This window comes from Heterocephalus glaber, unplaced genomic scaffold, assembly GCF_053883595.1.
Source record: "Heterocephalus glaber isolate CG9 unplaced genomic scaffold, H.glaber_assembly_v1.0 deba00000122, whole genome shotgun sequence".
Lineage (NCBI taxonomy): Eukaryota > Metazoa > Chordata > Mammalia > Rodentia > Bathyergidae > Heterocephalus > Heterocephalus glaber.
The window spans coordinates 82,221,184-82,244,641 of NW_028258138.1; the positions used below are offsets into that span (position 1 = coordinate 82,221,184).

Sequence of the window (23,458 nt, forward strand, 5' to 3'; positions counted from 1 at the left end):
CGTAGAAACTGAAATTTAAAATGCGATGCCATTTATAGTCACCTCAAAGAAAATGAAGTATTTACATATTAAACATTCACAGGCCCTACATGCTGAAGATCACAAAACTATAATCAAAAAATCGAAAGAAATTTAAATACATAGAAATAAATAATGCATTCATGAATTGGAAAGCTCAACAAAGAAGACAATTTTCAAGCTGACATGAAGGTTCAATGTCAACTCCTTTTAAAGTCCAAGCAAGAGTTTTCTAATTGAAGATAAGCTTATTCTAAAAATTTATATGGAAAGAAACAGGCCCTAAAGTACCTAAAACAGTCTTGACCAAAAGAATAAAGAGGGAAGGGGCCGAGGATTTGCTCAGTGGCTCCGTGCCTGTCTCATAAGTACAAGGTCCTGAGTTCGATCCCCAGTACCAGAAAAAAAAATTTTTTTAATAAAAGAAGAAAACAGGATCAAGATTAAAAGCCTCTGTTTTTAAAAAAAAAAAAAAAGAAGAAGAAATCCTAGGCTTGCTATATATATACTAGTAACCATGACAGTGTGATGTTAGCTAAGGAACATGCGCACAGATCCATGGAACAGAATAAAGAACTCGGAAATAGACCTAAACAAACAAGCTGAACTCATTTTTTTGTATTTGTATCTTTCGCATATTTAACTAGCTGCAAAATACATACGATGCATCCATCTTATTTTATTGAAATATACCATAAAATACATCTTTCCAAGTGATAAAGTTAGTGGCTTTTACTCTGCTCAGATGTTAAGAAACCATTGTGGCTACCTAATTCCAGAACATTCTCATCACTCGGAAAAGGAATTCTGCACCCTGGCATTCACCTCCCACCCCTCTCCAGCACCAGACGCTGTCGACCACTGATCTTTCTCCAGCTCTACAGACTTGTCTACTTTGGATATTTCATAGGAACGAAATCATGCACTGTGCACCCCTCGGGGTCTGGCTTCTTTCACTCAAGCCATCATTTCATCGTTATTCACATTGCAACTTGCTTTGCATTGCTGAACAAGATCCTGTAGTTTGCTGTCCCGTGGTCAGTTCGTGAACACTTGAGGTGCTTCCACTTCGAGCTCTTAGGAACATCGCTGCTAAGAATGCTTATGTAGAGGAGTTTAAATCCTTTAGAACATGAGGCCTTCAGAAAAACAGATCCAGTGTGGCATACAATGAGCGCACAACTCCGCCCGCCACACAGCATTGAGCTGAACCCCATAGCCTGCCTGTATTTCGCCATCTCTCATAGCGAGAGACAAGGAGGTATGAAAGGTTCCTCAAATAGAGATGGAGTGAGGCCTGTGGGCTTCTCCCTCTTTCCCCTCTCAAGAAACCCACTCCTCCCTAGTCTCCTCGGGTCACTGAATGACACCAGAGGCATCCGTGGTTGCCTGTGTTTCCCTCACTGCTGCCTTCCAGTCCCACTGCCGCTGCTCTAAGCTCACTTTCTTTCCAAAAGTTCCCATTTTTTTGCCCACCATTGCCACTGCCTTGGGCCAAACCCTCCCCTTCGTGTGAGACTGCAGCAGTCCTACAAATGGCCCTCTTCCATTCTTGATCCCTCACCTCCTATTCCCCAGAGAGCAGCCAGAGGGGACCTTTTAAAACACAAATTACAACATGCTTCAATCTATTGCAGGCCTTAGGGCTGGAATGTGGCTCAGTGGTACAGCATTTGCCGAGCATGTACCAGGCCCTGGGTTCAATCCTGAGCTCTGCAATCTTCCTTCTTCTCCTTCTCCTTCTCCCTTTTCTTTCTTCTTTCTTCCTTCTCCTCCTCCTCCATCTTCTTCTTCCCCTCTTCTTTCTTTCATCTTTGTTTTCAATGACTACACTCTGAACTTGGAAGACAACACAATGTCTCCATCACTGTCTGCGATAGTCTGCATGGCCCAACCCCTGCCCGATTTTCCATCTCGCCTTGTGCCCCTGTAGCCTTCATCTACTTTGCCTTAACCATCAAATTAGCCTATCTTACAGACACATTTATTGATTTTGAGCAAATATATTCAAACTTTGTTGGAGTTAGCAGAAGGGAGATGGCATACCATCCAAAAAGAATGAATAAAAAGGATTATCCAGCCAAAAGGAAGAATTGTCCTAAGACCAACCATCTCTATCTTTTCATTTAAACCTAACATTATTCCCGTGTTTAAGCCTTATAAGTTAAAATTTGGAACAAGCAGGCAAATATCTTGTTCTTCTTTGACAACAGGAAAATTTAGGGCCGGGGATTTAGCTCAGTGGTGCCACTGCCTGCCTCACAAGACCAAGGTCCTGAGTTCAATCCCCTGTACCAAAAAAAAATTCAAGTTACGACAATTGGAAAATTGAAGCACATAGAAAGGTCATAACACATGAAGTGGCCATATCTACTCCACATTGATCATTAATGGAATTTCAGGATATAATTTTTCCTACAGAGTCACCACCAAATGTAGGTCCTGTTTTGCAGAAAATTTTAAGAACTAGGATGTTACATCTCTTACATTCAAGTTTAAACCTACATTTTAAATGTCTCTGCCATCTTCTAATATCTCTGAAAATTATGACATTATCCCAATTCAGGATTATCTCTATGGAGAAAAATTGTATTTGTATTGTCATTATGGTAAGAAGGTCTTGAAATACATAAACCACCCCCATCGATAAGAGGCTTTCATTAATTTTCTAATGTCAAATATCTAGTTAGGGATCTTTGACATTTTAGAACAAAACTAAGACCTCAGAAAGACAAATAGAATATTCTTACCAATATGGGTCAAAATTTATTTTCATTTGAATCCTAAAGTTAATTTGTAAAAGAAAATGTCTCATTGTATTTAATCCCTTGTTAATAATCACAGATTTTTCTAGGAATAAGGAAAATAAGGTTACCCAGAGGCGTTGAAAACTCCAAATACTTGTGCCTGCTTGAATTCAACATGAAGCACTGGCCAGCGACTTCCTATTGCATTTGGAGACCTTCTCTATCCAAACAAATTCATACCTAGCATGTTTTCTGTAGTGGACTCTCACTCTGATTTGCACTAGGTAAAGCACGGCTAACTCACTCTCTTCCCTCAAACCCGGCTTTTCCTAACAACCTAAAGTTTATGAGCCATGCTCTGTAATCCAGACAAGTTGCTGGAACTTGATTTTTGGTCATTTATTTTTGTCTATTTTAAAACAATGGATTTTATAACACAAATTTAAGAAGCACCGTATGTCTAAGGGTGTTTCTTTTTTCCTTAAAGCATTGGCTCTGTCTCTTCCCATTTTACTGGCCCTTATAGGATTCACTCTCCTCTCAGGTTCTACAACTGCAGTGCCTATGAGTTTTGAATTTCTAAATCACATACAGGAAGGGAAAGGATTGTGTGTTCACTCATGTGTTTCAGGAAACCAAATTTGTCTTAGTTCCGTGAGCCAGGACGCGAGTGTTGTGTCATATGCCTGGGCCCGACTGTGTAACAAGTCCATGGCTGGAAGCCATGCTCCAGAAGGAAAGGAAGAGCAACAAGAAATGCCAAGGGCAGGCGAACAGAGTTTCTGCAGATTTGAGGATTGTTTATATCAATAAATTTCAAGTGGAAGGGGATGTATCACAGCAGAAAAGCCAATGCTGTAAGTTTCAGAGGAGACAGGGACTACATGCCTCATGGCCACACATATGGCAGCCTGGCTCCCAGCAACATCCACCTCCCCAGCGGACACGCACACCTTCCTACTGCCCGAAGCCCTGTGTGGATGCTGCTGCCTCAGCAGCCAGGGATGATGCAAGGTGCAAGGCCAAGAGCATTTCAACCAGCCAGACCCCAAACCCTCTTTGGTACTAGGTATTTGTTATGTCCTCTTTGCTGTCTTGAAATAAAATCCACTGATAACTTACTAGTGCATGCATAAATTGCTTTATTTTTATTTCTGCCTTACATCACTACAGAAGAAATAAAGATAAAACATTTTACCATTGGAAAATAGATGCTTCAAAATGGAAATGCTCGGACATAACTAAACGAAGACCGAACAAAGTCGCTGGAAGCTTACAAGTATCAGTAATCATTAAGTCTGGTTTAAGAAACACAAGAAAATCCAAACCCATTTCTTACAAGAAACAACAGAAAATAAAAGAGAACATATGAATGGGAAGATGTAGAACATAAACCAGGGTTAGGATTCGTAACAAGAAACCAAAGTCACCTGTATGCAATAAGAGGAAGGGAGAAATGACCACCCCTCCACGACAAGTTGCAGACTATCAAAGGGAAAAGCGTGCACAAATACGATGTCCTTCTTATGGAGCGACTCAAAACATCATCACAGCCCTGCTAGGACTACCAGATTCTAAGGTCAGTCGCGTCACTTAGGAACACGCTCAGCTGCTATTCACAGATCTGATATAACCCGTGCTGACATGCGATAGACGCCTATTTCTCTCTCATGAAAAAGAGTGCACACCACGGGCTGAAAGATGGCCATCGTCATGGGGAACCAGACTCCTTCTACCTTTCTGCTGCACCATCTTTAGCACACAGCTTTTATCCTCAAAATTGCCTCATACTCCAAGAAGATCACTACAGCTCCAGCCATCAAGTCCATGATTCAGGCATAAGGGGGACAAGGGTCAAAGGTCACACATCTCACCTGATTCTGGCTCCTTCAAAGCACTTCCTGGAAGTCCTAGCACACGATACCCACTTACTTCTCATGAGCCACTACTGCTTTCTGCAAGAGAGCTGGGAGATACAGCTGCCTACCTGGGCTCATTGCTGTGTCCAACCACACGGGTTTTGTTACCACAGAAGAAAGGTTCAATGGCCATGGAGTGGGCACGGAATTTAATTATTACTTAGAATCAGACTCCCCTAAGCTTAGGAGGACTACACTGGCCACCAGCACTAAAAATAATGATGGATAGTTCCTGCTGGAGCTTGGGGACAGACAGACCAGGTGAGCTCAGGGGCTCTCACTCTGCTCTGCAGTCCTGGCTGACCCCAAATTTCATGTACAGTAGGGGGTACATTGTATTCCTCAAGTCTATGGAGATGGAAGCTTCCCCCAAAATTCCTGTGGGGATTCCCTTCCAGAGACATGCAGCTAGAGAGGGAGCCCACACTACATCCCCTACATAGGGCTTCCTCTGGGAACAGGCCTCTAAAGGGGTGGCCTGTGAGCCTGAGGGAGAAGAGGGAAAGACCCTGCAGAAGAGCAGGGGTGGGGGGACCTATCAGAGAGGCCAGGAGGGGCCTCTGAGAGACATCCAGGGGAAGGGACATCTACAGGTGGCTCACAAGAAGTCCTTGTGTGGGGTTCAGTGTAGGACACCTGACCCTGCCCCAGGGCTGGGGACACTCTTGAGAAGACAATGACATGCACACTACTCAGAGGATTTTTGAGTCCCTTTGGGGACTATGACTGGCTCCCACTGCCACCAAAGCTACGCTTCAGACTGAGGCAGCATCTCCACTCCAGGACAAGATTGTCCACCCCAAGCAAGCAAACCAAGTTCACTGCAGAGCAACAGCAGCACCCAAGGCATAACCATGGGCCCTGTGTTGTGATGGAAGGGAAAGGTGACAGAAATAGTCATAAACAGAAAACTCCTCAAGTTTGATGCCGTCAGTTCTCTGCAATGAAATCAGAAGATAATGGGATCAGAACTGTGAGAAACTCATTCATGGATTAAGGTTTTCTACATCGAAAATGTGGATGACAGTTTTGTGTTCGTTTGTTGTTGTCATTTTGAGGTTGGCATCCCTGTCCCCGTTATTTTCCTAAGCAATAAACACATCGGGTCCTCTGACTCACCTGCCAAGAAGTTTGGCGGTTCCAGCTGCGTTAGTGATAACAGCCACGCCCTCCTCGCCACAGCTCCCTCATGGGCTCCACTAGCTTCCTGCTTGGGCTACACCACATGTCACAGCCTTCACCGGGGGTCAGCTTCCCTGGACCCCTACAGCCTCCCCATCCTCACATCACCTGCCCAGCTCCCTCTCCCCACACTGAAAAGGCTGCTCCTAGGAAAAGCCTTCAGGGACAATTCCTTGTCCCCCGGGACCTACCCACCCTCTCTCCAAGCTGCTTCTGACCTCTGCAAGGCATCCAACAGTCACACCCCTCGGATTTGCAACAGAGCCTACTTCTTGGGCAGGGGTTGGCCAAGCAAGCTTGAAGCTTTTCCGGCTGTCCCTCCTCCCTGGTTCTGAGAATTTGAGGGCGGCCTTCCCTAGGCAATGCTCAAAGCTCCTCCCTCAGCCACGGCACAGGAGGCCCAGGAATCCTGCACGAGTTCTTTCTCTGAGCCACACCAAGCATCCCATGAGCGAGCGGAGTGGGTGCCCGGACACACCCCTGAAGGCCACTTGTCACAAACACTCCCCTGGGGTCTCAAAACAAAATACTGGGGGTTGGGCGCTGGAATGACAAAGAAAAGGACAGGGAGGAGACACAGGCCCCAGGAGGAAGAGGGCAGAGGTAGAAAGGGCCACTCCTGCCTGCTCCCAGCCCGGGAGGCCTCTCTAGCCAGGCCTTCCACTGAGCACCAGAAACAAAAGGGAGAATATGATTTGCATCCAAAATCAAAAGTATGTGATTTCACTAGAATGTCTGCTCCAACTGGACAAATATCTATTGTGTCAGTACTGATGCACATATTATATTAAGTTGCACATATTTACTCTGCACTAGCAAACAAAAACAATAATTCAGGGTTGCTATTTTCTCTATAACCAGCAACATGCAACAAATCAATTCCATTTTCTGAAATTCCTTGAGAAACACTCCCCGGCTAGGATGGCTGTCTTCCCCAAGCTATACATCACCTGCAGCGTCTTCTCCCTTCTCCAGGTTATTTGTGCTAATGTCCTGCATCTGCAGATTCTGGCCCCAGAGTCGGAGCAGCCTGCAGAGTTTCCAATTTCTTGAACTCTCAGTTCTGACCTGATTCCTGCCCCCAAGGAAATATAATGCTGCTTCTGGAATCTTTCTAAACTGCACAAGGACTGTGGTGGAAGGACATTTCAGAAATCAGAGTTTATGACTCAGGGCCTTGCAACAGCTGGGTTCCAGTATCTGCTCTGCCAGGTTTGTCGGGTCAGCCCCAGCTTCCCCTACTGGACCAAGGAATGATGAGACAGACCACATTTGCCAAAAGCCCTTTTGCAGCACTGTGCTTCAATGACAGAATTGCAGAGATCACAAGAACAGAGAAAGGTGAATGAATCCAGACCATCATTTACAAATTCACCCAGGGTTTACTGAGCGTGTACTGTAGGCCAAGCAAGTTCTTTCTTCTCCAGTTCAGGCTCCAGCTCTGAGGCCCAGATGTAATGATCTCTACCTTAAAAGAGGAAGCCTCGGCTCAGAGGGGCTGCATCCCCGCCTAGAGCACCACCGCTAGTGAGGGCCACAAATGTGAACATAAGTTCTTTGACTCTGGACTCAGAATGCCTTTCACTGCACCACTCTTTATGGGGAAACCTGTTGTATTCCATGGGTGGAAATTTCCCATCCGTTATGTGTGATCCACTTTTTAATCTAAACCTTACTGAAACACATACTCTTTAATGTCACATGGTTTCTCTTATATGAGAAACCCAAGATACTAGTAAAGCAAAGAGCAAAATAAAAGACTGATAACAAAAAACCAAGCGACAAATCTTTTGCAAATGGGAAGGGGGTCAAGGACTGCAGAGAGAGGAGGGGAATAAAAAGAATTGAGCTGTGTTGTATACATGCACTGAGGAATGTGGTCATTGTGTATGGCAGACATGGATTAATAAAAATTTAAATTTAAAAATAATAAGACATTTTATTCTGGTTCAACCTCAAAAGATTACCTTATCTTGAAAATGTGGCCTCGAGCGCTGCTTCCTACTTCTAGAACAGCCTCGTTTAAACAGGAACTGGGAAAGGCGGAGTCCACAAGCCTGGGCCCCTCCCAGGTCCTTTCCAAGCCCCCACCCAACACAGGCTGCTGAGTCCCCCTTTTTAGACTGATGAGGGCCCTTTTACCGAGGACGTTGCTAAAATGGCATGGGGCTACTAATGGGAAAAGCATTTACTTTAGATTAAGAAGAGTGTAAAGTAGAGCTAGGCCCTCTATGACTGGCTATTAGGGATGTTAATTAAATATTTATAATGTCTAAATTAGCATAGTGAAAGCTCAATTCATCAATTTGTTCTGGTCTGTTTGTAAGGGGGGGAAATAACTCCAAATGCTCCTGCAGAAAGATGCGATGTGGGTCAATAGAAGATGACTGAGCAATTTATTATGATTGTGGTAAACTTTTTATTTTGATTTTATTTAAAGGCACTTGTTGCCGCACCCTACCTTAAAGACCATTTACCACAGTCAATATACTGGAGGGCCATGCATTATTCATCGTGATCCAATGAAAAATTTGCTAAGGTGCTTCAGTGCTGAATGTCTGATTGATTCATTGATTACCTGATAGTGCCTTCCAAAATGTAGGGACTAGGCTTCACAGGAGGACGCTGGGAGTCCCAGGTCTTTCCTATGTGGCTAACCATCCTGCTCAAGGACCTCCATCTCCAAGCCTGAAATGGGATCTCGATAATAGAGCTATTTTCAGGCTTCACGGTTAGTAATTAAGAGGCACATTGAATCTTCCACGGAAAACTGCTAAGGATGTGGCTGTTTCTCCCTGTCTGGTGGGGAGAGGCCAAGCACATTAATGCCAATGCCCACAGCCTGTGGGTGCTTCCTGTCTTTTGTAAATTGCATTACTCACGATTCTCTTTCCCTCGATTTATTAGAGGAAAGTCTCAGAAGGGTAAGGCCAACTGCTCCAGCTATTTGCAGCTGTAAATGACCCTCACAGGGACACAGCACTGTCCCACTCCCAGCCCAGTGGCCTGCAGCTAGCTGGAGCTGGTTACACTCTCACCTGGCTAGGTTGGGGGAAAGTGGGAGTTTTGCAGACCCACACTGCCACCCTGTCCAGCAGCCCCGGTCATCTTTAAGAAACGCACCTCTTCTCTGAAACTCAAACAATAAAACTTTCTGAAGACCTTTCAGCTTGCTTTGGCGACAATGAACTCTCTTCTCTCCTGCAGGCGTGCCGGTAGCTTGGCCAGGGAGAATGGACCGGCAACCTCTTTCTGCCCACTCCTCTGATCCCCCTCTGCCTCCCTTAGACAATCTGTCCTTCCCTGGAGAGGGCCGGTGTGCAGGGTTAAAGGTTCTCTGGTTAAAATAGCCCAACAGAAGGAGCCGGGTCCGGAGCTGAAATCTAAGTGCTAATGACCGCTGCCCTTCACCCCGCTGCTCTCCGAGGCTGGACCCGAGGCCCAGTGAGGGACGAGACTGGACGGGGCACAATGTTGCGCATTTAACATTTGAACTTCTCCCACCCGAGGCAGCAGGCCGTTTTGTCCTGGGGTCGCTGACCCCGGCTCCCCATCAGCTGCCCTGAAACCTTAATTGAATGACAGATGGTCATTTTCAGGAGAGCCAGAAGCTGCGGGCGGCGGGCGGCATGGCCAGGCTCGGCCAGGCGGTCCCCACTGGAGTGGGGTCGGGGCACGGGGTCGGGGCTGCGCGCTCCCGGGGGAGCGGAGTCCTGGTCCCCTAGCTGCCTCGGGGTCCAGAGCTCCAGGCAGCCTGGAGGTGGCCCCGCCTGCCCTAGAAGGAGGCGCAGGGACCCCCATCGCTCCTTTTCTGGGCCGGAGTCCAGCCTCCCCGGCCCTAGGCCCGGATGCCAGCCCCGGGGCCCGGTGCGCTTGGCACGCCCGGCCTGCGGCCGCTGCTGCGCGGGGCCTGCGGCCCAGAGGTGGGCGCCCAGAGGCCCAGCCGCACTGCCTCCGCGCCGGCTCCTATTTCTTTAAAATCAAAGCTTCGGGCCTACAATTGCTGGGATTGCAGCGCGGTATTGATCCGCAGCCGGCATCAGGGCCCGCGGCCTCGCTGCCCAGCCCCCGCGGCCGGCCTGCGAAGCCCAGAGGCTGGGTTTCGGCACCGTGCACGCCGCCGCTGGTACCCGGCCACCCCTCCGGCCAGCGCGCGTGGGCTCCAGGCCCAGCCGACTAGGCCCCATCTTCACTGGTTTTTTTCCTTCCTTCTTTTTTAATTAGTGCAGGAAAATATACATGGAAGCAAAAAAAAAAAAAATCCGCCTCCCCCGCAGGCGCGGCCTTCTAATGCACAGGGCCTGACATCGACTTCCGCGCACGGATCGAACCTTCGATCGCGCCGATTTGCATAGCGGGCCCGCGCCCCGCCGCGCCCGACTCCACGCCGAGACCGCGCAGGCGAGGCCGGGCGCTCCCGGGCTCTGCCTTCCTCCCTCGGTGCCCGGGGGACCGGGCTGCTCACGGCCGCAGACGTGTGCGCGGGCGAGCGCGGAACGCGGCGGGAGACGATCTCCGCCGGCACCGCGAAAGGAGCCGAGGGCGCCCAGGGCCCCGCCGCGGACCGCGCGGAGGACAGGTACCACCTGCGCGGCGCCGCGGCCCGCTCCCCGCGGGCAGGGGTGGGCACCGCAGGGCGAGGACCCGGGCTGCGAACCGCGCTCCCGCTCCCGGCTCCTGCGCGAAACGGAGCACACTGACCCCGCTTCCCTCCCTCCTGGAGGCGCATCCTGGACGCGACGCGCCCTCGGGGTAAGGGGCCTCCCGGGCTTGGGCGGCGGGGAGGGGCTCGCGGGGCTGAGGGTTCCGGGCTCGCGGGGCTGAGGGTTCCTCCCCCGCGCTACTCCCCGCTTCCGCCCCGCCCCGCGAGCCCCGACCGGTCCGTGAGCTCCGGGCCGCGCGGTGCGCGTGGGGCGTCCCGCTGGGCCTGGCGCGCGCCCGCGCCTCCGGCCCACCGAGCAGCCCGGGATTGCCCCAGACGAGCTCGGCAGCCCTTCCCGTCCGGGACACGGCGTCTGAACCTGGCGCCTCTCCACATCCAGCCCGACCCCAGGAAAGCCGAGCCCTCCCGGCCTGACCTTGCGCAACTGAAGGCCAACCCTGCGCGTCCCGCCGTCCCTCTGAACGGGGCGTTCCGGCGGCGGTGGCAGAATTTCGGGTTTGCTTTGTTTCTCTAGTGAAGAGAGAACGCACTCTCCTACCCTCAAAGAGGCGTCCAGGCGTACTTCCCTGAGTGTTCGTGGCTGATACTGGTTCCGAACCTGTCTGGCCCTGAGCCTTTTCGTTTCTCCTGTTTTATGCAGATCACTCGAGGTGTTTTTCTCATTTGAAAAATCTTGGTATTTTTAAAAATACGTTATTTCTCTGATCGTTTCATATCTTAACCACCAGATAAGTAAGAAAATTCGGAATTCGATAGTTGGAAAGCAGACTGGGGAGGAAAATTAAATCCAACACCGACTGGAAATATGCTGGACAGATGAAACGACAGTGACAGAAGACAGGAGAGTAATTTACCTGAAAAAAAGAAAGAGATTAGGCTCTGAATTTTCCAGATTGTAATGACAATACGAAATAAATCCAAAGAAATTGCTTCCCTGACACTCTATGTACAACCAAAGCAGAAGCCCTGGTGCGTGGATGGCGATGGCGTGGTCAAGTGGATATTTGAGGCCTTTCAAGTGACAATTCAGCTTGGGGACATTTGCATAGTCTTTCAGCAAAGTACAGCCGATTAGGTGGCCTTTGGTCCTGGCGGAAAACAATTTATAATTTATATCCACCTGTGGGGGGTAGCACTCTACTGAAATCAAGAGTGGTTTCTAGGGAGTTAACCTCGGCAGAAGTCTCTCCAGTGAGCAGGACAAGGTAGAGAGGCCTGCTGCTCCAGAGGGGCGGCCACACGCGACCTTTCCTCTGGCTGTGTTCTGGAGAGGAAGGCTCTGAACTTAGCTTTGGGTTTGTTGCCTCTCTTGCTCTCTTAAAACAGTAACTCAAGATGTAAGTAAAAGTGTTTTCATTTCTTATTGATCCCACTAACATCTTTCATTATCCAACTTGTAGCCACAGCAAATTATTGCTCATTTGATACCAAGAATTCTATTGACCACGGCTTTCGTTGGAGAGCGAATTCTAACTACTGGCTGCTCTGTTGTCAGCTAGAGCTGAGGCTGGGAACCTTCCACAAGGCTGTGACGGCACACAGAGTCCTCTGCTCCAGGAAGTGCAGAGGTGCGTTCCTTACGGGGGCCCACTGGACTCGTGTAGAAATCTGCTTTTTGTTCTGCGGGCCAGCAAAAGGTCAGCCTCTTTGGAATGAAACTGCCCACTCATTTGCCTCTCAGAACCTTTCTAGCAACTTCTTTTCAGCTCTGGCCATGGTAGGCAATGAAATGATGCAAACAGATTGCTCCTCGATCCTTTGGTCACCACTGCCCCAACACAGACACTTGGAGAAATCATTCACACCTCCCCGCCTCAAAAAAAAAGTCTAAATGAGAGGCTTTACTGTCTGGCTATGATTTCCTAAATTTCACTGCCCTATCCCACTCCACCCCTTCCAGACCCATGCTGTCGCAGCGGGGCAGAGCAGGGAGTGGGTGCCATGAGGTCCACTGTCCCTCATGCAGTGGCCACTCAGTATCCAGAGAAGGCTGACCTCTGACCCCAGGCCAGCTGCTGTCGGGCTGGAGCTGTCCTGGCTACAGAGAGGACCTGAAGGGTTTGTTCCCGGGAAGCTGCTGGCAGCAGATTCAGCCCTCTTGCACTGGGAGGAGCCAGTGCCGCCAAACCTAGGCCGACCTCTGCCTTGCACCAGGTGGCCTCTATTCCAGCGGGTGGGCATCATGGGGGACAGAAGACCTGACCCACCCAGCCAGGGTGTGTGAGCCCCCCCCCAGGCAAAGGGAGCCGAAGCCGAGCCCTTCTGCAGCCTTCTTCCAGAACATTGGGTCCCATCTGCGGCCCCTGAAGCCCTGGACCCAGAGACATGGACACCCTTAGCAGAACCTTGTCCCTGGCGCCTCCGAGGAGGATACAGCACCTTGAGGTTGGGTGCAGATGGAGAGAAAGGCCAAGGGCCGGTTTCCAAAGAGCACTGGGCAAGTGCGGCCCCAACAGCATCAGCTCCCAAAATCCGAATCCCTTCAGGGGCTCCAGCAGACTGGCTTGGGGTGATCGTCCCAGGTGCTGTTTCCCCCACTACTGGCCTCGCTGGGCAGTTAGGCAGAGCCTTGTTCCCAGATGGGTTCGCTTGGAGGTCCTTCAGCTTCTGGACGGTGGGGAGTATGGACGGGGTCGCATTGTAGGGCTGTATTTGCCTCGGCTTTTCCTTTTTGTTTCTAACATAGATAACGCTGGTGTGTGTTGTCTGCCTGCACCCAAAGCGATGGTGTTCCTGGAATGCAAGCACCGCCCGCCATGCTTGGAGCATCCTGCCGCAGAGAGAACACTTTCTCCTGGTCTCAGCCCAGACTGACAGCCTGGGGGCCTCGTAGGACACTCGGCCAGATGACACACACACAAGGGCACCCAGAACCTGTGTCGTGGGCTCCCGGGCAGCTGTGGATCCAGGAGGCAGGCTGAGCAAGCCAGCAACACTCGCTGCCACTTGTCCAGAAAGCAAGAAAGCGGCAATATCCTCAGTGTTATTTAAGGGAAAAAGACTGGGACCTGCACTGGAGTTTAAAAGTTAGGGGCGGGCTGCTCCCCAGCATTTCTTTGGAAGGAGGCAGAACTGAGAGCTATGCAGCTGGCTTGGCGCTTCAGCCCATAGGAGAGGAGGAAATTCTCCTCCTCCTCGCTGCACCTTGGAGCAGGTCCTCTGGCAGAGCTCTCGGCTCCCCAGCACCCCGTCAGCCTCCTGCCTCTCCTGCCAGGCCAATGGAACCAGCAGAACTCGATAGTAAATTATTTTGTTCAGCCCTCTGTCTTTTTATGAAAATAAAAGCCAACACTTTGTCATTTTTAATCACGTAAGCAGACAATAAATCCAATTTCGATATTGATTTTTTTTTCCAGAATCAAGTGATTTTTTGCAGTGTCTGTTGTGTTTCCTTTTGCGAAAAAGAGCCGCTGGCCTCAGAGCGGTGGGGGTGAGGCAGCCTGTGCAGCCAGCTCCTCTGAAACAGGCCACGGCTGTGGACTTTGAAGCCAGGCAGCTGAGCTGAGCTGCAGCTCTTAGCTGTCCCGGTGTCTAGGTGTCCTCTAGTTGTCTGGATCATGGTTTCCACTTAGCCATCCCTGGTGCCCAAGATACAGCTAAGGCTCAGCCAGTGTTTTTAGGGCTATAGATCCTGAGACTCACTTTGCTTAAATATTTTTAATAGAATAAAAAATAACCCAAAAAAATCTTAGCAAGAGGCACTTTGCCCTCCCTCCAGGAATATGGAGGCCAGCTCAGGCCTGAGTGGGCTCCAATACGGGGGAGCTGCACCTGAGGGCCTCAGTCCCCCAAGCGTGGGGGTGTCCTCCACACCCTGACGCTCACCTGTCTCCCTGTTTTCAAGAGCACCATTAGTTTATGTTGGTGCCAAATGGAGCTGGCACCGCCCTGTGAGTCCTGAGGTGCTGGGGCCTGTGCCAGGCTCGACCTAGAGAAGGGCAGGCGGGAGGACAGAGATCTGGGAGCAAAGGTAAGGAAAGGGTAGAGGAAAAGAAGGGGAAGGAGGGAAAGAAGAAAGGAGAAGCGGAGAGGGAAGGGAAGAAGGAACGAGAGGCAGTATGGAGGAGAAACAAGAGACTGAGGAGAAATGGAAGCGACAGTTGTGAAGGACGAGGGGGAGGGAGGGGGAGGGGGAGGGGAGGGGGAGGGGACTTTAAGAGACCCGCTGAGGAGCCGGACAGGTGCTTCAGGTGGCAGCTGCTTGTGTGAGTGCCACACCTCTGGCTGCCGCCGCTGCTCCCTTTGGGCTCCAAGGCCTCTAAGCTCTTGTTCCAAGCCCACAGGGTGGTCCAGGGCGCGGACACACACACGCTCACACACACACACACACACACACACACTCGCGCGCGCGCGCGCACCAGCCTGGGGGAGGGGACCCGATGGCGCTGCACCCCGCGGAGGGGGAGGGGACCGCGGCCGCACTGACCCTGGAGCTCTGACCTTTCCTGCCGTCCTCGGGGTCAGGATTTAACCTTTCGCTTCCTCACCCTGCGCCCTCCTCCCTCTGTGGCCCTCGGCTAGGGGGAAAGGGACAGTGGTCGATATTGGGGCGGGGGGCGGGGCGCACACCACCAGGACCTCGAGGATCGCTGCTCTGAGCCGGGCGCCGCCAGGGCTCCACGAAGCCAGGGCCACTGAGGCACCGGGGGCTCAGCCCGGCCTGGGAGCGGCCTCTCCGGGTCAGGTGCCGGCCATGGTGTGCATTGGGGGGCTCCGCGGGCTCTGGCCAAGGCGGCAGGGTTGAACCTCACACCCAACTCTTCCCGCCCCCCGCGGCCTGGGCGCTGGACCCTCCTCCCGGCCTGCGCCAGGACAACCAGTGAGGAAATCGGGCCAAAGCCGTGGCCCTGGGCCGCACTAACCCGGCTCCCCGGGCCGAGAGCAGCCTCCCGGCGCTCCCGCGCGGCGCCCGGGGGACCCCAGGGACCGGAGGCGCGCACCGGAGGCCCAGGGTCCCTGCGCCGCTCCTCGCCCTGGGGCTTTCGCGGTCTCCCCAGCCGGAGCCCAGGCTGCCCGGAGCCAGGAGCCTTTGGTTCAAATGCATCAGGGCTCTGAAGTCATTTATCCGGTTTCATAAATAATTTTCTTATTACACTTAAGCCCGATTCCTGCCCCCTTCCCGTTTTTATTGCGGGGTTTCAGCGGCTAAAAAGTTTCTAAGTCGGGTGGACCGTTGTTTTCCTTTTTCCATCATTAACATCATTAATATAAGCTATCAATAACCCTGTCGTTGGGAGCCGAGTTTCACGGTATTGATCCACGCAGCTATTCATCTCTGCCATGCAAGACACGGAATAATTTTCGCATTACAGTAGCTTGGATTTGCTTTTAATTCATATTTAAAGCTGCAATCGGCTCAGTGGAGCGCTGTGCGCAAGACTAGAGGCGCCTAATTAATAATAAGTTAGAAACGGAGGAAGGCACCGGCGAATAAATAATTAATACAGACATCTATGTCTCTTTGAATATTGCTCCTTTAAAAATTTAGACTTGCCAGGACTATACTGTAAGTCTGCAATTTATATTGTGGGGATGATTTAAGAAAGCTATTTTTTTCCTTGAAATACAATACTAAATTATTCAGTGCTTTGCAAACTTAAGTTCCTTCATTAGCCAGCTCTTCTGGTTTATTCCCTCCAGGTGGAAACACCAATTTTAAACAATAATACTAAGAATCATGAACCCCTGCCCCCCTGACATTAGCATGGGCCGAAGGGCAGGAAGAGTTGGGTGTAGGGTCTCAGGCCCAGAGCTCCTCGGATTGGCACCTCCAGGGCTCTGTCAGGCAGGGGAACAACACAAACTGTGGCCACTGGCCAGCGACTTTGGGCATTCTTATGCTGAAAGGGACACGGAGTTTGAAGACTTCCAGTGCTCAAATGCCCCCCGGAGAGAGGAGGCTAGGACTTCAAGGGTCCCAGAATGTGCCCCCACTCATAGCAAAAGAAAATAAAAATCTGGGATTTTAGAGAAGGCCTGTCAAAGGAAGGATCAAATTCCAGGAGCTACCAGTGGACCAAAGGGGAATAACAAACTTCAAGGGGGTAGGAGTGACTGAAAATCCGAGAAGGGTTTTCTGTGAGAGAGACTAGGATTTGTTTGCAATGTTGTTAGCAATATTGATTTTTTTGTTACTTGGATTAATGTATGTTAAACAGGAAAATACAGGCATTAGCCAAGTACATTATAATCATCTATTGTTAAGGGCTAAGTTTCTCAGGCTGATGATGGAGATGGGAAGTGCAGGACAGGTCCAGGAGCAGTGGGGAGTTCTGCTCAGGCCCCCAAAGCCAACTCAAGCCCTGGGCCCCAGGTGGATGAAGGAGTGGTCACTTCCAGCTCACTCCCCGCTCCCCCTTTTAGAAGGGCCTCATAGTACACAGCCCCACTGCCCCATCAGCCTCCACCTACTGCCGCAATACTCCCCTAAATGTTGAGGGATCCAGAAGATACGGGTCCCCTTGGCCACCTGCTTCCCCCAAAGTTGTCCACAGCCCCACAGCCCCTCCTCTGGCCTCCAGCCTGGTGATCATCCCTCCACCCCTCTGGGACTCCTGCAGGCCCATACACGGGCCACAGTGTGGGGGACACAGGCTTGGCTAAGTGGGAGCTCTGGAGACCCTCGTGCCCAGACCCCTGGTGCTCCTCACCCGATTAGCCAGCCAGGCCCAGAGAGCTGAGCTGGGAGGTGACAGTCACAGAAGGCCCCCCTCCCCCAGCTCCCTGCAAGAGCAGGTCTTCTGAGCTCCATGGAAACCAGAGGCGCACCCCTAGGACCCCTAGGTCCTGGACTGCTTCAGGAAGGAGCAAGAGAGCAGGGGCCAGAGAGACGAGGACGCCCGCCGACTCCATAATCCCACGCCTGGATGGTGCTGAGGCCAAAGGGGACAGCGCAAGGCGCCTACCCCGAAAGAGAGAGTGGAACTGCACTGTTCCAGAGGGGGAGGAGGAGCAGGCAGCCAGCCAGGCCCGGCAAGTGGCGCGGGAGAGAGGCGCAGGCCAGGGGCGGGCGAGGAGCCTGGAACACCGGGGTTTTATTTTTAAATCTTCTAGGTGTCTGTGGGTCAAATAAAGACAAGGACAATAACGATTATTCTGTTAAATCTATGGTACTTGACTGCGCAAACACTAATTGATTAGACACCAAAATGATTTGTTTAAAGAGTTTCCTTCCCGGGTGCAGCTGCTCTCGGCCGTCAGCCTCACCCCTCACAGTGCGCTCAGCACACAGCATCCGGGCCGGCCCGGGAGCCAGGCTCCAGCCTTCCACAGACCTCCGGAGTAGGAGCTGTGCCTGGAGACCTCAAGGGTGACACTGCCCCTGCACCCCTCCAAATTCCCCTTATTGAACAGCAGGAAGCCAGTCCTTTCCAGCCCGGCCCAGGGCTAATCAGGAGCCGCAGCCCCAAATGCCAGGCCCTGAAAGGGAAGCATGACACTTCCCCGCCTCCCACAGCCCGGGCTGGCTCCTTCGTGACACATTTCCATGATACACAGGCATGACCACAGAAGAAACACCACTGACAGCTGGTGGCTGCCAATGGGACCCCCAGTTCAGTGCGGGACCCTAAGGAACGCCCCCCTCCATGCAAAGACTCCTCAGGACCCCCTCTTCCTCCAGCACTCTGGGACCAGAGCCTTGACCAGCCCTCACCAAGGTGGGCAACCCAGGAGCAGCCGCCTGTGGGTCACCCAGGGCCTGGGAGAGCAGAGCATCCTCCTCAGCCCAGAAAGCACCCGGGGTGCAGCCAATTGCCCAGGCCTCTCCGAAGCCCCTTGGCGATCGATCTCAGCAGGTCCTGGGCCTCTGAAGTGAGCTGCTCTTGTTGGCAGAGCTGCCCATCCTTCGCACAGAATCTTCTCTCTGGGATTTGGAGGCCTGAGTTTTCACTAAAAGATGGAACAGAAGAAAGCACAAACATGCCAAGTCAAAAATACTGTTTCCATGGGCAAAAACCATAACTTAAGAAGGAAAAGAGAGGGTGAACAAACAGTAAAAACTATGGCTAAATAGAAGATTAAAGATTGAAGAATGGGGCTAGAATAATTGGTTACAAACCTTCCTTGGCCCTAGAGATGAAAAACCATCACTAATTTTTTTCTTTATGGTGCTGGCTTTGAACTCGGGGCCTGGCACCTGGCATGCACCTTACCAATGAGCTGCACCCCTGCTCAGTGACCAGTTGGGGTTTTTTAAAAACAGTTTTTGATAGCAAAACACCAGGCCACTGACTTCTAGATTTCTTGATGTTCTAAGTCAGCAGCAATTCCTAACATTTTTGGGAGGTAGGAGGACAGAGAGGAAGACAGGAGTCCCCAGCAGGACCCACGTTCCACCCCCAGGGTCCCAGTGTGGCCCAGCCCTATCCTGAGGCTGTAGCCAGGAAGCCAGTCTTCAATGGACCCCGGTGGGGAGGCACACCCTTCGAGCCAGCCCAGCAAATGAGGGGCTAGAAACATTCAAAACTGGGGCTGGGCCAGGTGCTACATCCCTATCACTTTAAAGGAGACCCAACACTTTACTTCTGAGCCAAAGGTTCCAGAGAAGCCCGGTGTGGCCAACATTAGGAGGAACTGCCTTATTCTGTTTCCTTTCTAAGCGGGGTGGGATTGCCTGGCAAGCTTTTAGCCCACCCAGCATAAGACAAACTATACCCCCTCCCCTGCTCCAGGACTCTTCTCTCAACATTTACAAAATAAACATCCTGAAAGCCTTGTTTCCACACTGAAAACATTGCCAGCAACAAGCATCCAGTCAATAGTCTTATTCCACTTTTTTTCATATATGCTTGTATGTAATTTTCTGATGTTAACATTATTTCTTTCTTTCAACTCCTTGAAGCTACTCAAACTCTGAGGAGCTAACTGCAGCCCCCAAGCATGCACACATTGACCTAAGTTCCAAGGAACGTTAGTTCTCTCACCCTCTGTAGTGCACCCAACTGGTGCCAGGCATTGTGCTGGGCAGGTGGACAGGACAAAAGGACAGAAAGCCATTCCAGCCCTCCAGCAGCTGACAATGCCTCTTGTGCCCCGGGCCTCCACTCACCTGAACTAGGCCCAAGAAGAGCATCCTCCTCCCTACACCCTCTTGGGAAACTTTTGAGAGGTCAAGTCTGAAAAATCACTAAAACTCATCAAAGACAGGGAAACCGCTGTTAAATAAAAGGTGTGAAAAGCCAAGAAAGATGAGATTTGCAAGCCGAAGCAAGTCCTGCACATGCATTTTTTAAAAATGTTTCAGAAAAAAGGGTCAAACACTGAATTGAGCAGGCTCAACACACTTGTCCAGATCTTTCTCTTCCCTTCTCCTTTGGGGACCAGCACTTGACAAGGGGTCCCCTTTTCACAAAGGAGGGTGCAGAGAGGGAGGTGAGCTCACTGGATGCCACCTCACCTCTTTTAGTGGCCTCTAGGGGCTCAGCCAGGAGCCTCAGAGGAAAGAGGGTTTCTGGGATCAAGTCCCTAATTAGCTACACAAAGAGAAAACCATGGACAATTTGTGCACGTGGTGGCATTTACTTCTTTAACACACTGCCTTGTGAGAAGAGTTGTCATAAGGGCAAATCAATCATTTCCATGGGATTAAAATAAGAGGGGGCAGTTTAGCTCAAAGGCTGCCTGATACTTTAACCCATTGTTTGTTGTCATCTCATGAAGGCCTGAGGCTCTGTACCATACGAAAAAAAGAACAGAAATAATTTTTTTAAATGATTCAATTTCTTACCAGCATATTGTGATCCATTAGATCAAAAACATGTGTTATGCTGAGTTCAATCCCCGGTACAAAAAAAACCAAACATGTTTTATGCTTACATATTTGTGTGTATGAAGAGGTGGATATAGAGATAAGTTGAAATACAGTCGTTTTGTTTCCTGAGTTCATTTTGGCCGTGTATGTTCCCCAAAGCCTTTTCCTCCGGAGGAGCAAGACTCCGAGCTCCTAAATGTCCCTTGGGAGGGACCCCCTTTCAGGGCCTCCAGACACGTGACTGAGACAGGACCAGAGTGTGGGTCCCAGCCAGCCAGATTAGCCAGCCCAGAATACCCCGACCTTGATCCACCTGGCTCATGGTGCTGCCTGGCAGTGACAGGACCCGGACAGAGCGATGGGCTGCTCCCGCCCTACCTGGTGGGGACCCGGCCAAGGGGCTCCTCCCAAACATTTGTCCTGTGGTCTAGGCACCGCCACCGCTGCCAACTCAGCCCCTGCCTCTCAGGGTCTAGGAACATCCGAAGCGGAAACATAGGCTGCTGGGCCCCGGCCCGGTTCTAACAACCCAGTCCGCATCTGCGCTGGCCCAGCAGCGAGGCCACACACACTTCCTCCCGGGACTGGGCCGATGGGCTCCTGTCCCCATTGTGAACGCGCTCGCTCTGGGCTGAGGCTCGGCGCTGACCCGGCCGTAACTGCCAAGGGCCGGGACAATGGGCACATCTGTCCTTTCTCCAAGGGGATGAAAGCACCTAAGCGACACGGCTCTGCCTTTTGTTACGGATTTTTTCTCTCTTTTGTCAATGAAAGAAAGCCAAGGCATGTGGTGGTCGGGTATAGCCCCGCACTGGGGGCCTCCCCACGAGTCCCTACCAGACCTGGGACCAGGGTCCATCCCGGATTGGAGCGTCACTGTGGTAGGGCACGATTACGCCCGACGCTGAATTGATTTTCAAATCTGTAGGCTTCGCTGGCACGTCGGGAAGACGGCGTCCCCGGGGCCAGGCGGAGCCCCGCGCGCCCGCCCGCCTGCCCGCGTCCACCCTCTTCGCCGGGGCTGCTCGCCAGAGGAGAAGCTCGGAACCACCGCGGCCCGCACCCGGAAGCTAGCGGGGAGCCCACCGGGGCGCGCACCCCTATCGACCCGAGAGGGAGAGGAACCGGGGGTCTGGACCACGAGGTACGGCCCGGTCGGGACCCCTGGCACCGGGGCGCGGAGGAGGACCCCGGGGGGGGCGCGGTGGGCAGCCGCCAAGCTGCGCCTTGAGGGTGCCTGCGCCACGGCCTAGCATCTAAGGGTGGGGACAGCGGCAACTTCCGGCAGCCCCTCGGGAAAGGAAGCGCGGCGGGTGCGGAGCGGAGGGAGGACGCGGCCCCAGCTCAGGCGCGGCCGCGGCGCGAGGGCGATGGCTGCCGCTCACAGCGCGCCCACGGCGGCCGGGCCCGGGGGAGCGTCCGGGCGCGGGAGGAGGAGCCCAGCGCCGCGGCGCCGGCGAGCGGGCAGCGAGGCCGCCGGGATCGGACCCACGCCGCCCCGCGCACGTGCGCGCCGCACCCCGGCCTCGGGCGCCGCCAGCGAGCGCTCGGCCCCGCTACATTTGTACCCGGGCCCGTGGGCCGGGCTCGCGGCGGGGGGCGGGGGCCGCGCCCGCGCATGCGCGCAGCGCCCCGGGGGGGGGGTGGGGCGGGCTGGCGGCGGCGCGGAGAGCCGACCGCGGCCCCAGAGCTGCGACAGTAACCGAGCCATGGCTCGAGCGGGCGGGCGGCGCGGTCGGGCAGCAGCCGCGGCGGTCGCGCGGGCCGCGGCGGGGGCGCGGGGCCCCTCGCCGTTCTAAGGAGGAGAGGGCCGAGAGGGGCCGGCGGGCTGGGGGCGCCGCGCTCTCCCCACGGCGCGCAGCCTTTCTGGAAATTAATATTTAAAGTCAGCCAGGACGCAGGGGCAAGGCGGGGGCAGAGGCGAGGCAGGACGTGCACGCTCGCGGGAGAAGCAGAGCCACCGGGAGCGCAGCCGCCGGCGGCCGAGGTGACCCGGACCCGCGCCCCGCCGCGCCCGTCCCCTCCATGTGGTGTCCGCCGCGCCCTCGCCCGCAGCACCATGAACGCGCAGCTGACCATGGAGGCGATTGGCGAGCTGCACGCGGTGAGCCACGAGCCGGTGCCCGCCCCCGCTGACCTGCTGGGCGGCAGCCCCCACGCGCGCGGCTCCGTGGCCCACCGCGGCAGCCACCTGGCTCCCGCGCACCCGCGCTCGCTGGGCATGGCCACCCTGCTGGACGGCGGCGGCGGCGACTACCACCACCACCACCCCCGCGCGCCCGAGCACAGCCTGGCCGGGCCGCTGCACCCCACCATGACCATGGCCTGCGAGACACCCCCAGGTATGAGCATGCCCACCACCTACACCACGCTCACGCCGCTGCAGCCGCTGCCGCCCATCTCCACCGTGTCGGACAAGTTCCCCCACCACCACCACCACCATCACCACCACCACGCCCCGCACCACCACCAGCGCCTGGCGGGCAACGTGAGCGGCAGCTTCACCCTCATGCGCGACGAGCGCGGGCTGGCCTCCATGAACAACCTCTACACCCCCTACCACAAGGACGTGGCCGGCATGGGCCAGAGCCTCTCGCCCCTCTCCGGGTCGGGCCTGGGTGGCATCCACAACTCCCAACAAGGGCTCCCCCACTACGCCCACCCGGGCCCCGCCATGCCCGCCGACAAGATGCTCACCCCCAACGGCTTCGAAGCCCACCACCCGGCCATGCTCGGCCGCCACGGCGAGCAGCACCTCACGCCCACCTCGGCCGGCATGGTGCCCATCAACGGCCTCCCTCCGCACCACCCCCATGCCCACCTCAACGCCCAGGGCCACGGACAGCTCCTGGGCACAGCCCGGGAGCCCAACCCCTCGGTGACCGGCGCGCAAGTCAGCAATGGAAGTAATTCAGGGCAGATGGAAGAGATCAATACCAAAGAGGTGGCGCAACGCATCACCACCGAGCTGAAACGCTACAGCATTCCCCAGGCCATCTTTGCGCAGAGGGTGCTCTGTCGCTCCCAGGGGACCCTCTCGGACCTGCTGCGCAACCCCAAGCCCTGGAGCAAGCTCAAGTCCGGCCGGGAGACCTTCCGGAGGATGTGGAAGTGGCTGCAGGAGCCAGAGTTCCAGCGCATGTCGGCGCTCCGCTTGGCAGGTGAGCTGGCCGGGGAG

The 23,458-nt window shown here is 53.4% G+C and overlaps 1 protein-coding gene and 1 long non-coding RNA gene across 6 annotated transcripts in view; both read left to right on the forward strand.

Moving 5' to 3' along the window:
* The first annotated feature begins 9,570 nt into the window (after window positions 1-9,570).
* LOC101700585 (uncharacterized) lies at window positions 9,571-13,872 on the forward strand. Of its 3 annotated transcripts, XR_015438757.1 has the most exons (3): window positions 10,312-10,445; window positions 10,590-10,618; window positions 10,909-13,872. It is a non-coding gene; the product is annotated as an uncharacterized LOC101700585 (long non-coding RNA). The 3 variants fall into 3 exon arrangements; XR_015438761.1 differs by lacking the exon at window positions 10,590-10,618 and having other exon boundaries at window positions 9,571-10,445; XR_015438752.1 differs by lacking the exon at window positions 10,312-10,445 and having other exon boundaries at window positions 10,452-10,618.
* An 8,127-nt stretch (window positions 13,873-21,999) lies between these two features.
* The window catches only part of Onecut1 (one cut homeobox 1), a 30,518-nt gene continuing 29,059 nt past the window's right edge, over window positions 22,000-23,458 (forward strand). For 2 of the 3 annotated variants that reach the window (XR_015438771.1, XM_087180426.1), the window contains exon 1: window positions 22,000-23,441. Coding sequence is in view for 2 of the 3 variants with exons in the window: in XM_087180426.1 (XP_087036552.1) it covers window positions 22,340-23,441 (1,102 nt within the window). In the remaining variant the exon portion in view is untranslated. The remainder of the gene's footprint in view (window positions 23,442-23,458) is intronic. The other variant, XM_004835377.3, reaches the window with a different exon arrangement.